The 15,185-nt window shown below is 53.1% G+C and overlaps 2 protein-coding genes across 3 annotated transcripts in view; both read right to left on the reverse strand.

Annotated features, from left to right (window-relative positions):
* MOB3A (MOB kinase activator 3A) overlaps positions 1 to 7,650 on the reverse strand; it is a 14,487-nt gene extending 6,837 nt beyond the window's left edge. Inside the window, exon 1 of the mRNA XM_017836985.1 lies at positions 7,568 to 7,650. The gene's annotated coding sequence lies outside the window, so the exon portion shown is untranslated. The remainder of the gene's footprint in view (positions 1 to 7,567) is intronic.
* Positions 7,651 to 12,444: 4,794 nt separating this feature from the next.
* AP3D1 (adaptor related protein complex 3 delta 1 subunit) overlaps positions 12,445 to 15,185 on the reverse strand; it is a 41,021-nt gene continuing 38,280 nt past the window's right edge. For both annotated transcript variants that reach the window (XM_017837042.1, XM_017837041.1), the window contains exons 29-32: positions 14,407 to 14,492; positions 13,921 to 14,042; positions 13,166 to 13,245; positions 12,445 to 13,037 (exon numbers count right to left, since the gene is read on the reverse strand). In XM_017837042.1, the coding sequence (XP_017692531.1) occupies positions 12,942 to 13,037; positions 13,166 to 13,245; positions 13,921 to 14,042; positions 14,407 to 14,492 (384 nt within the window). In that variant the 3' untranslated portion in view covers positions 12,445 to 12,941. The remainder of the gene's footprint in view (positions 13,038 to 13,165; positions 13,246 to 13,920; positions 14,043 to 14,406; positions 14,493 to 15,185) is intronic.

Here is a 15,185-nt window from a genome sequence, read left to right on the forward strand (position 1 = left end):
TCCAGGGACAGGGATCCAGGACCTGCCCTCGTTAAACACCCCAGGGCTGGGGACTGCCCAGCCCTCACACTTGTCAGGGTCTCTCTGCAGGGCAGAGTTTATTTGGTATGGAGGCAGTATTTGTCCTGTAAACAAATTCCTGATCCTATGGACACATCATCCATGAGAACTGGGGAGCTTGACACAGCAGCAATTGTCTCTCAGACGATTCAGCATCTGTGTGAAGCATTAGCAAAATGAGTGGCTGAGACTTCAAGCAGATGCAGCCTATTTAATTATGGTCTGTGACTGCAACTGAGCTAAAAGAAAGACTCAGCTCTAGGAAGAAAAAAACAAAACTAAAGAGGCACAGACACCAAAGCATCCCTGACATTGCTTGGAGATGATATCATCTGTACAACACCTACTTCCACAGGCAGGAGTCACAGCCCGGGCAGCAGTGACACTGCCTCTGAACAAGGGGGAAAGGAAAGTTAGGGACAACTGGGAAATGGGACATGCAAAGCACCTGGATGGTATCAGCAAGCTTCAAAGGTGAGGGGAAAAACCACTCCCCGCTCCCAAACAAACCTCAGGTGATTTAGTTGACTCCTCCTTCCAGTCAGCCAAGATCACAGCCCCTGTCACCGGTGCTCCAGAGGACCTTGGCCATGGCTCCAGATCACAGAGCCCTGCAGGGAGCCCCTGCCAGGGGCTGTCTGGGCACAAACACACCCCCAGCTCCTCCCAGGGACACAGCAGGGGCAGCTCCTCCTATGCTGGATGTGCCTGCCCAGGGTATTGAGATCTGGCCCTCCCTTCCCAAAAATCCCTTTTCTCCCTGCTCCTGCAGCTCCAGGTTTGCTGAGGGTGAGCCAGGGCTGTTGGCATTGCCCTGCCATTCCTCTTCCCCCACCAGGAATGGTGGATCACATGGAGCTGCCCTGCTCCAGCACCAGCTCTGGGCAGAGAAAGCCCAGGAAGCTGCTTCCCACCCCTTGGTCACTTTTACAGGCAGCTCAGAGCCTGGAAAAGGGAAAAGAGTCAACTCCTTCAAAACACCTAGAAATAGCCTCCACTTGTGTCCTGCTGGAGCCATCCCGAGGCTTTCCAGGAGCCAGCAGCATTCCTGCTGGATCCTGCCCTCCCCACAGAGGCAGACTGGCCCGAAAAGGACTTCAGGAGTCCCATGACTGCTCCGTCAGCGCCTGCCAAGCAACGCCCCTCGGCACCACGCAGGGGTTCAACAACAGCCAGGGAAAAGCAGCAAGCCAGGGGGAAAAAAAAGCAGCAAGGCAGCAGTCAGCAAGCTCCTACCTGCGTTCCTGGCCTCGGCAGGTCACCCCTGCAATCACTCAGCCCGTCTCTGGCCCTCTGTGAGCACTGGCAGGCACCGAGGCCGAGCTTCCTTTTTCAAAAGAGGGGGGAAAAAGATCCCCCTTTGATGGGCGGCCCCAATCCGGAGGCTCCGGCAGCTGGGGAGGGGTCAGACACGAGGCCACTTCCCTCCCTGTGACCCCAGCGCCGGGGCGGCCACATCCTGCTGCCTCCTGGTGCCGCGGCCCTGCAGCTCAGCCCAACGCGGCTCCCAAAGTCAGGGACCTCTCCGGTTTCCTTTCCCGGGAGATGACACCAAGTCCGGCTGCTTTTAACTGCACCCGTGGGTGAGGAGCCTGTGACAGCCCCTGTGTCCCCACGGAGGAGAGGGGACGATCCCACTTCCGAGTCATTCCCAGTGTCCTTAACCCCGTTGCTCAGGCCAGAGTTCCCAACACAGGACACAAAAGCCCGCGGGTTTCACAAAGCAGCCCCAATATCTCGGGTGCACTGAGCACTTGAGTGAAAACTTCAGTTCACAGAGTGAGGCCAAGAAGAAAAGCGGCTCCAAACAGGCAGCTCGCACAGAACACCAGGGACACACATGCACATTTTTTCCATAATTCCACACCTCTCCTTTCACAAATCCCCTCCCGTGGCTGTTCTGCACTAGCTCAGTGTCTCGAGACAGGATGATCCTGGTTTGCTACGATCAAAGAGAGATTTTACTGCGGAGAGCAGGGAGCAGAAGGACTCCAGGGGCCAAGCTGGGTGGCACTGGTGGCAGTCCCTGGAGCCAGCCTGGCAACCAAACAGCGCCTACCCTTCTGGGGCGAGGCTTCCAGCTGCTCCCTCGGATGGATCTGTGATATGAGGAGCGAAGGTCTACCCTGTGCTTACCTCGGGCAGGGCAAGGCAGGGAGAGGAGGGCTGAGCGTGGCTGCAGACACGCCTGGCCATTCATAACCCCGGCCAGCCGGCACTTCCACGTCAGCTGCTTCCTGTCTGGCACCACCTCCAGCCTCCCGGCCCAGGGAGCTGCCAATGTTTTCCCAAAAGCTAATCCTTCCCCTCTGCAAGCTGGCTTTGCTCCTGCAGGATGGCTCCATGCTGCTGCAGGACAGCCAGGCATGGTGTTACCCTCGGTATCACCTTCCTTTTCCATTCTCCATGCTCTGTCCCAGAAGCTGCTGGAAGTTACTGGAGAAGGAGCAGCTCGGATTCAGCTGCACCTCCAGCCCCAGGCTGGGATGACACCAGCCCCTTAATTCTGTTGCTCTGCAGGACAACATCCACATTTTTCTTTTGGAATCTGCTTCAGCAGCAGCCTTCACAACAAAACCAGAGCCATTCCGAACTGGCACATTGGAAATGCTGAATTCCCAAGGTCTGGGCGAACAAAGAGCCTTTTGTGTTTCACCAGAGTCAGCTTTAAGAAAAGTCCTGCCAGTCCCAGCCACCCCCAGGCCCAGAGATTCCAATCTGCTGCACAATTTGGAAATTCCCAAGTAAGAAACTGCAGAGACATCAATTCTCCAGCCACTTCCCACATCTTCTGGCCCTTCCAGGAAAGAGGCTGGCTTAAGAGAAGGAAAGAGGCTGGTTTGGAAGGAAAGAGGCTGGTTTGGAAGGAAAGAGGCTGGCTTTCCAGGAGCAGGACAGGTTCTTTTCATGCCCCTAAGCCATACAGAGGCAGAGCCCAGCTGCATGAGAAAAAGAGCATAATAAAAGACAAAAAAATTATGCTGGGCTTTAACTGGCATCTTCCTTGCCCCTGCAAGGCTGAGCATTCCAGCCAATTCCAAAGTCAAGGTAGTTAATGGAACAAAGGGAAAAGCCCTGTTAAATGAAGCCATAGCTGGGATTGCAGAAGATCCAGTGGAGCTGAGGGCAGCAGCTCTGGCAGAGCCCAGGTCACCTAGGAATGAGACAACTCGATCCATCCTGGGCAGATGGAGGAACAGGGAGTTCACTGCTTGGCTCTGAGCTCAGGATTTGGATCCAGACCATGGGTAATGGCAGGAGGGACGTTATGGATGACACAGCTCACACTGCAAGGGGATGCTGAGGGAGCAAGTGCCAGAGAGGCTGGATAACCCTGCCTGGCAGCAGAGAGGGAAGGCAGGAACACTGAATTTCCAGCGTGGTTTGTCCCCCTGGCTTTCCTCCCTGCAGCCACAGAGGGGACAAAAGTAAGTTCTGCAAAAGGTCCCCTCCTGGTTCCCCTCCCACAAGGGGAAGGTCAGGCAGCAGATGCTGCAGTCCCAGGCTGTTCCCGTGGAGCAGCAGTGACTGCAGGGAGCCCCGGGTGTCACTGAGCCAGGGCCAGCTCTGCTGCCTCTTACGTGCCATCTGCACCCACTGCAATGTCAGAGCCCCTGGAAGGGCTCCACGGATCCCGGCGGGACGGGGCTGCGTGTGGAGGCAGAGCTGATCCCTGCAGGGCTGTGCCGAGCTGACAGGCTGGGTCCTGACTCCAGCACACGGGTTAACTGCACACACAAATGTTTCTGGGATAAAGCATGCCAGGGGCAGCTCCCTCTTTCCCAGGTCCCAGGCCTGCTCCTTTGGGAAGACCCCTTGCTATCCCACCACAGGGCTGTCAGGGCACTCTGGTGTTTGAGTCCCAGCTGAGCTGCTCGGCTCTCCCTGCTTCTGCAGGCTCCACAGAACCATCCTCACTGGACAGGGATATTCTGGAGCCAGTAGCAGTTCCATCTCCTCTAACTCTGGGATCTGCCCCCACCCAAGTGAAAGGTAACACCAGTTTGGAGCACAAATTTTGCATTAGGAGGATAAAAATGACTACGGCAAATGGCACTATTTTAACAGCCACTCTGGGATCCCGGGGAGTGTGGGACCTCCCCCTGGGATCCCGGGGAGTGTGGGACCTCCCCCTGGGATCCCGGGGAGTGTGGGACCTCCCCCTGGGATCCCGGGGAGTGTGGGATCTCCCCCCTGGGATCCCGGGGAGTGTGGGATCTCCCCCTGGGGTCCCGGGGAGTGTGGGATCTCCCCAGGGCTGAGCTGGAGCACGAGCTGGCCACACGGTCCTTCCCAGATCATGTATAATCCCATGGACAAACGCTCCCTGTCCCCACGCCAGAGTCACGCGTTTGGATGAACAGCAGGATTGTTTCTCCCTGAGATGAGGCCCATGAGGCCTCTCTTCCCCTTGGGATACAGCAGTAACCCAACACATCAGCAAAGCTCCAGGCATGGAATGAGCCCACGGATGTGGAGTCGGAGATCACCTCAACACCAACCACATCATAGGACCTCCTGCCACAGCGAGAGGAAGGAGAAGGAGGCAAAGGCAGCTCCAAGAGAGGCCTGCAAAAAAGAGTCACAGTGCCTTCCATTGCAGCCATGGGACCAGCTTCCACCTACAGCACGTTTGGGATGGCTCTGGCTCACCCTCTGTCCCAGGGGCTGCCCTGCAATCAGCACAGGGCACACACAGGAGCAGCCGGAGTGTCCCCACGGCTGCCTCGTCTCACACTGACTCAACAACAGCCCCTGGAGCTCAGCCAGGCCTTCTGCAGGAAGTCAGAGCTGTCACAGGGTGAGGGATTTTTTGCTCTGGCAAAGTGTTGCTTTGCTGGGTTTTTCTGGCCTTCGCTGCCTCTGTCCTCCCTCCTGCTTCAGGTACCCAGAGCAACAATCCCCCCAAATCCACCAGGAGCAGAGCAGCACTTCCAGCACAGCTCCAGCTCCAGAGGGGAGCAGGCAGCAGAGCACACCAGGCCTCAGGGATAACTCTGCCTCCCAGGGGCACCTGGAAAAAGCAGGATAAAGGCACAGCCTAAGGTGCACTCTTCACTGACAGCATTAGCTGGATATTACGTATTCCTAAAGATAAGCTGCTAAACCTCCAGCAAAGCTGGTTCTGGAGCCACTTACAGGAGCATTTGTGGCTCAAGAATCACAGAATACCTCCCTGCCTCACAAGAAATTAAAACTCAGAAGTTGAAGGTAATTCAGACCCGAACACTGTGGGAAGGACTGGGAAGGTTTTGCAGCCTCTCTGCTCTGACCCCAGACACTTCCACTGCTCACAAGGGACATTTTCCTTCTGTGCACTGTGGCCATGGAGATCCCCAGTCCTTCCAGAGGAGAAGGAGTGACCAAGAATGGCACAGACCAGGCCAGTCTGACCGCCAAAATGGGACTAAATCACCCCATTCTAGTGCAGTTGTACTTCCCATCCCATCAGTGGAAGGGTCACGTTAGATGTGGACAAGGAAGCAGCTGGCAAAGAGCTCCAGAGGCTGCTGGAGTCAGGAAGAACTTTGCTCAGGATGCTGAGTACACTCCAAGCTCCCCAAGCCTCGGCCAAGCCCATTCCCATGTCTGATAATGGCACAGTTCACTGCACAACCCACGTGTCCCCCAGAGCATCCCAGGAGCTCCAGGTGAGCCAGGCACAGGGAACCAGCTCCCTGCTCAGCACCTGGACTCAGCTCCTCCCTGTCAACCAACAGCTCCAGCTTTTGCCACCACACCAACAACTCCCAGAGCCCCTCTCCTCCCTTTCTGGGGATTTAAGAGTCGTGAGCTCACCCTCCTCCCCAGGTTCACCTCACATGCAGGTGACTAAGACAGAAAGTGAAGATGAAACATGGAATACGCAGTCCAGGGATCAGCAACAGGCAAACAGGGAGCTGGGTGCGAGCCCAAAGCTGGGAGAGGAAGCAGAGTGCAAGGACAGAGCCCTGGGGACTGCCATAAACAGGAGACTGCCAGCTCCCAGAAAAGATCCCTCCCTGCCCTGTGGCTTGGCAGAAGATTCCCAGACCAGAAAATGGGTTTTAAACCAAAAAAAAAGGATGGAAATCGAGACAGTATGGCCACTCTGTAGCTCCAAGCATCTGGAGAAGGGAATCCTGCCTTCCACTCGCAGCAGGGCCCCTGACAGAGACGTTTTTCCTAAAGATCTATACTGGACAACTTCAGATCCCCTTTCCTCTCCCTCTGGAGAACTTCCTGCCCTTTCCTCTTGCCTGTCCCTCTTCACACAGGTTTCTTTGGAGGAGCTGAGCTCTCTGTACTGCAGATCAGAGCAGAGGCAGCTCTGTAAGATCACCATTCCTGAGCCCACAGCAAGAGACAGAAGCAGAGCAAGTTTGCTTTCAAGTTCTCCTCATGAGCTCTCCCTCCTGACAGCTGAGCTGTGGCTCACCATGATCTGAAAAAAAGTGGAAAATTCTTCATTCCCTGAGCAGTTCAGAGCTTAAGGAGTTTAAACTTCAGGGCTAAGCCTCTGCCTACAACAGAAACAGGCATTAGCTGGGCTGCAGGAGGTCAAGGGGGAAGAGGTGGGATAAAATAGGAAGTTACAGACTGTAACTTCAGGGTTGTGCCAGCAAACCCTTCGCTCTCTGTGATGTTCGTTTTTTCCTCATTATGAATTTTTGGGTTGCTCATGAATCCTGCAGCAGGTGAACCCCCCACCCGACCCCAGCCAGGGCTCTGCTCGGGGATGTCCCTGCGGCGTCACATCCAAGGGGTTTCTCCTCCAGGACAGGCAGATCCACACCCTAATCCATACCGTGATCCACCCACGCCCTGATCCATCCATGCCCTGCCCGGGGGGCTCCGAGGGGGCTCTGGCCCCTCGCTCGCCATCGCCTCCCGCCCAGGGAAACACAAATAATTAACACAAATAATTAAAGACCAGCGCGTGGATGCGGCGGCCGCGGCTCAACAGGTCGCTCGTCCCGTCCCGCCGAGGCGGGCCCGGCCCGGCCGGGGGGACTCGTGGGCTGGGCTGGGCCGGGGGCATCGGGACCCCCGCGCTGGGCTGGGGGAGGCGGGGACCGCCCCGAGCCCCTCCAGGGCCCCTTCCCACAGAGGCCCCTCCAGCAGGGCCCCGGTGTTCCCTCACAGACCCCTCCAGACCCCCCCTACTCCCCTCAGGTCTCCCAGTGCTCCCTCACAGACCCCTCAGACTCCATAGCCCCGTTCTACTCCCTCAGAGACTCTCCCGCTCCCCTCAGATCTTCTTTGCTCCCTCACAGACCCCTCAGACCCTCCAGCCCCGCTGTGCTCCCTCAGAGACCCCACAGAGCCCCCGCTCCCCTCAGACCCCCTGTGCTCCCTCCCAGACCCCTCAGAACTCCCAAACCCCCTTCTGCTCCCCCCAGACGCCTCAAACCTCCCCGGTCCCCCTGTGCTCCTTCACAGAGCCCTCCCAGAGCACTCAGCCCCCCCCGCACTCCCTCACAGCCCCTCCAGGTCCCCCCAGCCCCCCGCCCCGCTGTCCCCGCACCTCTCCTGCCGCGGTCCGGCTCTGGCGGACGCACACGGGCTGTGCCGCAGCACCGCCCGCTCGGGCGCAGCGCTCCCGCCGCCCTCGCGCCTCGCGCTCCGCCCGCGGCCGGAGCTACTTCCTCTTAAAGGGGCCGCCCCGGCGGGGGGGGCGCGGGGGGCGGGGCAGAGCCGGGCGGAGCTGGCCGGGCAGCCAAGGCCTGGTTTATTGTATTTTAAAACAATGACTCCAGTTTATTTTACTCTGCCTTCTTTTATTCTATTCCAATATTTTATTTATTCCAATATTTTATTTTTATTTATTTAATAGTCCAATATTTTATATTTTATTTGCTACCCCATATTTTATTTTCTATCCCAATATTTTATTTCATTTCAATTTATTTTATTGTATTTGATCTTATTTATCTATTTTATTTTATTCTGTCTTACTTTATTTCCTATTTATTTCCTATTTCTTTTATTCTATTTTTTTTTCGTTTCTAGTTGGTTTTGTTTTCCATTATATTTTCTTTCCTTTATTTCTTTTTCTTGTTATTTTATTTTGTTTTATTTTATTTTATTTTATTCTGTTTATTTATTTTTTCTTTTATTCCATTCTATTTATTTCCTTTTCTCCTATTTTATCTACTTTATTTCCTTTTATTCTGTTTAAAATTTATTACTTATTTTTATTATTTTTCCCTCTTATTCAAATATGTTTACTTTATTTTATTCTATTTTATTTATTAATTTCTTTTTATTTTTCCTTTTATTTCATTATCTTTATTTCCTTTTCTTCTATTTTATTTACCTTATTCTATTTTATTTCTCTTTCTTCTATTAATATATGTATTATTTTCTTATTTTTATTTTTTCTTTTATTCAATTCTACTTATTTTATTCTATTTTATTTATTTTTTTCTTTTATTTATTTTTTCTTCTTTTTTTATTTTTCCTTTTATTCCATTCTACTTATTTCCCTTTCCTCTATTTCATTTCCCTTATTCTATTTTATTTTCTTCTATTAATACATGTAATATTTTCTTCTTTTTATTATTTTTTAATTTTATTCCATTCTGCTTATTTCTATCCTTTTGTTCTGTTTTATTTATTGTCGTTTATTCCCCTTTATTCATTATTTGTGGTTTTTTGGGAGCAGGGACAGCCCGGGGATTCTCAGGGCCCCCCCGGTGTCCCACTGAGCCCCTCCCTGGGATTAAACGATCCATGGAAATCGGTGGAGCTGGGACAGAGCCCAGGGTGGGGGGTTGGAAGGACAAGACGAGCCCTGGAAAAGGCCCAAACACTCCGAAGTCCAAAGGAAAAATTAAAAGAAGGTTGGGAAGGCCCCAGCCCCGGACTTTGGGGTCATAAAAAAGAGAAGCAGCAGAACCAGGGGTGGTTCAAAGGGAATTTCTCACCCACGTCAGGACCAGGGGGTCAAACTCCAGTGGGAAATCCCTGGGAAGCCCCAAAACAAGAGGTGACAAAAGCAGAGCTGTTCCCCACACCCAGCAGAGCTCCCTCCCCTCCCCCCTGATCCTGCATCCCAAGGGTTTTTCCAAGGCCTTTGGCACCACCACTGCACTCTGGAGATCTCAGGTGCCCTGTGACCTCCCCAGAGCCCAGTTCACCCCCCGGGAGCTCACAGCCCACCCAGACCCCCAAACCTCCAGTTCACCCCCCGGGAGCTCACAGCCCATCCAGACCCCCAAACTCCAGTTCACCCCCCGGGAGCTCACAGCCCATCCAGACCCCCAAACTCCAGTTCACCCCCCGGGAGCTCACAGCCCATCCAGACCCCCAAACTCCAGTTCACCCCCCGGGTGTTCCCAGTTCACCCCTCCCAGCCCACCCCCAGCCCCAGGGGTGAAGCTCCAGCTCTCCCCCTGTTCCCAGCTGGCACAGCCTCATCCAACAGCTTGGATGCTCCTGGAGAGCAGCTGATCCCCCTCCTGCTCCAGCCCCGGGGCCTCCCTGCCTGGATTCCTCCCTGGCACAGATGATGCCATGCCCGAGGGCAGAGCCTGTGTGCCAGGGGCACTGCCAGCTCCGGCCTGGTCCAGGGCACAGGACCATGGAATTGAAGGTGGAAGGGAGCATTGGAGCTCACCTGGCCCAGCCTCCCTCCCTGAGCACTCAGGATTGTGTCCAGGTGGCTCTGGAATAGCTCCACTGAGGGAGACTCCACCACTTCCCTGGGCAGCTGTGCCAGTGCTCGGGCACCTGCAGAGCAAAGTTCTTCCCATGTCCAGGTGGAATTTCCTGTGCTGCAGTTCCTGCCCGTTCCTCTTGTCCTATTGCTCAACATCCCAGAGCAGAGCCTGGTCCCTGCTCTGCCCCCTCCCTGCAGCCCCCTAGCCATGGATCTGTCCCAGGACACTGGAGCAGAGGACCTGGATCCCTCCTCTGCCAGGAACAGCCAGCAAGTCCCTGGGCTCTGCTGGGGCAGAGCTGGTGGCTCCTGACTCAGCCCCAGGGAATTTCTGTCCCAGGATGGTTCTCCCAGGTTCTGGTTGGACTGGAAACCTCTGGAGCACCAGCAAAGCCTCATTCCTGCTGTGGCAGGACAGGGCCCTGACCCTCATCTCAATGTCACCAATGTCACTGGGGCCAAGGGGAAGAGACAGAAGGAGCCCATTTCTGGCCTCATTAAGAGCAGAGCTCCCATTTTCCCAAATATTGGATTTTAGCTGCTGCCACGATCCAAAAACCAGAACAATTAGTGCAGCTTTAACTGAGATTGCCTGAATCACTTTTTCCTGTAATTTCACATTAGTGACAGGGCCTTCCAAAGGGCTGGTGGTAGGGATTCCTCATCTCCTTTTGGAAGGCAAGGAGCTTTAGGAAGCTCCCTAACCCTAAACCTGACCCTGCACCCAAGGCAGGGAGAGGGGATGCTCACTCACCTCCATCCCCTCCTGCATTCAGGGCTGGGGCAAATCCACATCCTGGTTTTGGGTCCATCCAAACTGGAAGGGTCTTATAAAAGGACCACTTACAAAGCCAAAAAATTCAACTTTGTTTTGAAAGTTTATTGGATCATCTTGACACAAAATCATTACAGCAGCTTGTGGTATGTTGTTTCCTTTATCTTTTTTTTTTTTTCTTTTTTACGGGAATGTTGATAGCAAATAAATTTGTGAATGTAACACATCATACAGTTTCAAAATTCTAGAATCACTGCACAGGATTCTGTAAGAGACTCTACATGCTAAAGTGACAGTTTTCATCCATGGATTTAAAAAAAAAAAAACGAAAACAAAAGAACCACTAATTGAGGAACATTATCCTTTAAGACAATTTTAATATGTTCAGTTTCTAATACACAACTGGCTAACCAAGGGAGGCTGACCAAAACCAAACCCTCCATGGCCCAGCAGCACGGTCAGACCCAGAGCTGGGCCTGGCCACGAACCCCGAGCACCAGAGCAGAGCCTCGGCCAAAATCCCTCCTGGGGAAAGAGTGTGAAGAGCACAAGACATGTGTAAAGCACAGGACATCACCCAAGGGATAAGATCAACACCTCATCCTGCTCCCTGCGTGGGGTTTTGGGTTTTTAGGAGTGGTGGTGGTGCTGGAGATGTGCAGACCCACCCAGCTCTGCCCTGGGCACCTTCCTGGAGAGCAAACCCCTCCCGAGCTGTGCCTTGAACAAAACCATTCCAGGAGTTCTCCATTTGCTGGGTGTGGAACAGCGAGGGAAAAAACGGGGGGGGATAAAAAATAAATGGAAAGCAAGGGATGTTGGAGAAGGACATCAGCTGAGCATCCCTGCAGGACAGGGACATCCCCTTCCAGTGGTGACTCCACAAGATTTCAGTGGTGCAGAATGGGCTTTACTTCAGACCCTCCTTCTTCCCTCTAAGGCAACCTTCTGCAGGGCCAAATCTGCAGCTCCTCACCCCCACCCCATCCTGCACTGGGAGAGGAGATCCCAATCAACCCCCACCCCATCCTGCATCTGGAGAGGNGATCCCAATCAACCCCCACCCCATCCTGCATCTGGAGAGGGGATCCCAATCAACCCCCACCCCATCCTGCACTGGGAGAGGGGATCCCAATCAACCCCCACCCCATCCTGCACTGGGAGAGGAGATCCCAATCAACCCCCACCTCATCCTGCATCTGGAGAGGGGATCCCAATCAACCCCCTTCCCTGCTGCACCCAAGGCAGGGAGAGGGGATCCTCACTCACCTCCATCCCCTCCTGCACCCCAGCAGGGAGAGCAGCTCCTCATCCCCCCTCCTTCCTGCATCCTGTCTGGGAGGGGGGCTCCCAACCCATCCCTCTCTCCTGCCCCGGGGCAGGGAGGGCTCTGCCAAATCTGCTCCCACTGGTGGGAGGACAGGGCCGGGCGACACTGTGGGGACACTGGGGGGACACTGTGGGGACACTGGGACAGCTGGCTGCAGAGCCCAGAGGGAGGACAGGGCTGTACCTGCACGCTGAGCACGAGGGGTTTCTCTGACCTGGCCATGGTGAACCTCGGCCGGGGAGCAGAAGGATAAAAGCACAGGAACAGACCCCTTTGGAGTTCCAGTTTCTTGCTACAGCTTCACTGTTCAGGAATGTGAAATCGAAGTGGACTCATCAAACACACCAGCAGAGCCAGCTCAGAGGGGACAGGCCTGACAGACTCTGTGCGTGGGGCAGGCCCGGGAGCAGAGACCAAACAGCAACACTTCAGCCCATCTCATGCTCCCGCTCTCGACTCTTCCAGCTGTCACTAAAAGAAGGTTAAGGCTCAAGGCAACTACTATAGACAAACTCAAACATCCCAGTTCTCACAGGGCTCCTTTGGATTAGCTCAAGGAGATGGAGGATGTTTGTATGCTGATCACAATAGATCTTGAGATAATAATAATAATAAATCATATATATATATATATAAAAAAAAAAACAAAACAAAAAAGAGGCCTTCAGGTCCAGCACCAGCCTCTGCTAGAAATATACATCAACTACAGCAGCCCTGAATATTCCATGGCTAAGGATTCAGTCAACCTTCCCTGGCATGAGCACAAGCAACAGACTGTGCCACTGGTGATAAAGTCCTGCTCATCCCTCGTCCCACGCAGATGGAAGGTCATGGGATCATCATGAGCTGCTGAATAAATAGTGCCCTCCCCTCCCTCCCTCCCCTCCCTCCTCCAGTCATGTCACCAGGATGTCTTTGGGCTAGAAAGGGTTAACACCACGGTTTGTAAAAAGTTGTGAAATAAAAAGGTAACATACAGCCTGAAAATGTCTAAACTGCAACCGAAGGTGGAGGGAACGGAAAGCACGTGCCTCAGGGTAGTACATGCGTACGAGGGAGCAACTTAACACTTGGGTCTGCCCGGCTTTACACAAGGCTGTGTTCCTGTCCTTGGAATATGGGAGAGGAAGGATTCAGCACTTGGACAATGTCTCTTTCATCTCGTCCAACAAGTTGCTAAGCAGGGTGGAATCGTTACATTTCCCATCTATGGATACTGAGTTCTCTCCCTTGGAAAGGAAAAAAGGAAAAGGAAAAAAATCCGTCAGCTCCTCTTCCACGCTGGGATAATTTTGTTCCCAAGCTCAGGGAAGAGGCAGTGGAAGAGAGGGAAGGCTGCAGATTTGGCTTCTCTCACCTTTTTTACCAGTAGGCAGACATGATGGCCCTGGATAGAACGGCTGTACATGGATGCACAGGAATCAACACGTTCCACAACTGCAAAGGAACAGGAATTCCAGTCAGTGGGACAACTTCTAACACAAGCCTTGCTTCCCTCCCACTGCTCTGCCTGGCCTGAGGAACAGGAGCTGCTGCAGAGGGGAGGAGGAAGTCGGGGTTAAGATGTGCCTGGCTCCTCCTGGCTTCTGGCTGGGACATTTCACAATAACGAGGTGACTCATTTGTCTCCTAAGGCACAAACACTGCTCAGAATGCAGATTTCTTCCCCAGAAATACTTCCAGTGAGGCAATGTCTAGTGCAAACACCAGAGCACGATGGAACAGCCTGTTGTTTTGCTTCAGCCCGCCCTTGTGTTTTAATTAATAAATCCAAACCTGGATGGCTGGGGCTCTCCCTCACTGAACTGAAGCCCTGAAGATCAAACCCACCCTCCAGGGAGCACTCACAGCCTGTGATCACACATGTGATACCTGTCACATGCCTCGCTGGGCTGCAGGAAAGCCCCAGGGACAGAAGGAGAGTCCATTTTGAAGAACACTGCCTGCTTTGAGTATTAAAAAACTGGAAAAAACTCATCTCCCAAGTTTATTTAATCTGGCCATCACCTGCTCCTGTGGCTGCTGAGGCCATGCAGTGTCGTGCTTGCCAAGCACAGCAGAGATTTTAGGATATGGAGCTTTGCAGAAGGTTCTGCATCCAGGAACACTCACCTGAAAAATGATGATGAAAACAGATCTTTGCCAGTAGATGCTGGAAAGAAATGCTAATTCCATCTACTTTAATAGAACTCATGTGCAGATCTCCAGACTCCAGGAGCTTGGCAAAAGCATCACTGCAAAACAGGGAGGAAGGAAACACTTCAGCAGAAATGCAAGGGGAACACGCCCCACTAGTCCCACGGAGACATGGCAGGATGGAGAAGTCTCAGTACCACCAAGCTCTAGGAAAATGGGTTTGCAGCAAATATGGGAAGCACACTCCAGACTCCTCTGGAGCATCCTGACCTCAACCAGAGCTGCCCCTGCCACACAGGGCACAGAGCTCCCTCCTCACAGCCACTGGGAACAAGGCACTGGACACAGTCTAAGGTATCAAACACCACCCAGGACACTGAGCTGGGACAAAGCCCCCAGGACAGGCAGAGCCAGGAGCAGCTCAGCTGCAGCCCAGCTCAGCCCCCCGGGGGCAGCACTTACCTATAGCAAGGCGTGGTGATCAAGTATGAAGCACAACTGAAGTGCAATTTGAAATCTAGTTTTTCATGGGTTGAACCTTCATCATTCTGCAACAGGTCAGAGGAAAGGAGATGAATGGGAGCCCTGAGGCAGCAAGAGGAGGCACCACCCCCACCTACCAGGCACCAATGAGGACTGCAGGGCTCAGTTCCCTCTGAAATCCCCCAGCTGGGCCTGAAGGACCAGTCTGGGAACAACCATCCCACTAAAACATCAGCCCACTCAGCCAGCTGGGCTGGCACAGGTAAGGCACAACTGGCTGCAGGTTCTGCCTGCACTCTGCTGGAATAAACTGAGCAGACTGAGTTTAAACCAACACTCGGGGATGTGGTTTTACAGCTCATTATTTTCTGAGCAAAATCACAAATTAGTATCTCCCAGATTCTTAGATACTGAAAATAGGACTAGCCTGCTATTTTTAAGAAACTCTTAAAATAGAGATAATGGCTGACTCAGGAGTAGCCACAACTGTCTCTGTTCACTTCCTCTGAGCTGCTCAGGCAGCTCCTTCATTAATTGTACTGAAATAAGATCAAAGCCCCACATAGTCTTGGACAAGTCAATACTCATCAAACAGTGCCTTCAGATAACCTCACTCTTGCTCTGGTTTCCATCCTTATTAACTCTATTAATCCTCATTACTGCTCTCCAGCCTTGTTGCAGGCAGCAGTGTCCAGCTGATGCCTGGCTAACTGAGATGAGGAGGAACAGCCCCTGGTTCCATGTTTCCCAGATCCCTG

This window comes from Lepidothrix coronata, unplaced genomic scaffold (assembly GCF_001604755.1).
Source record: "Lepidothrix coronata isolate B3197 unplaced genomic scaffold, Lepidothrix_coronata-1.0 Scaffold290, whole genome shotgun sequence".
NCBI lineage: Eukaryota > Metazoa > Chordata > Aves > Passeriformes > Pipridae > Lepidothrix > Lepidothrix coronata.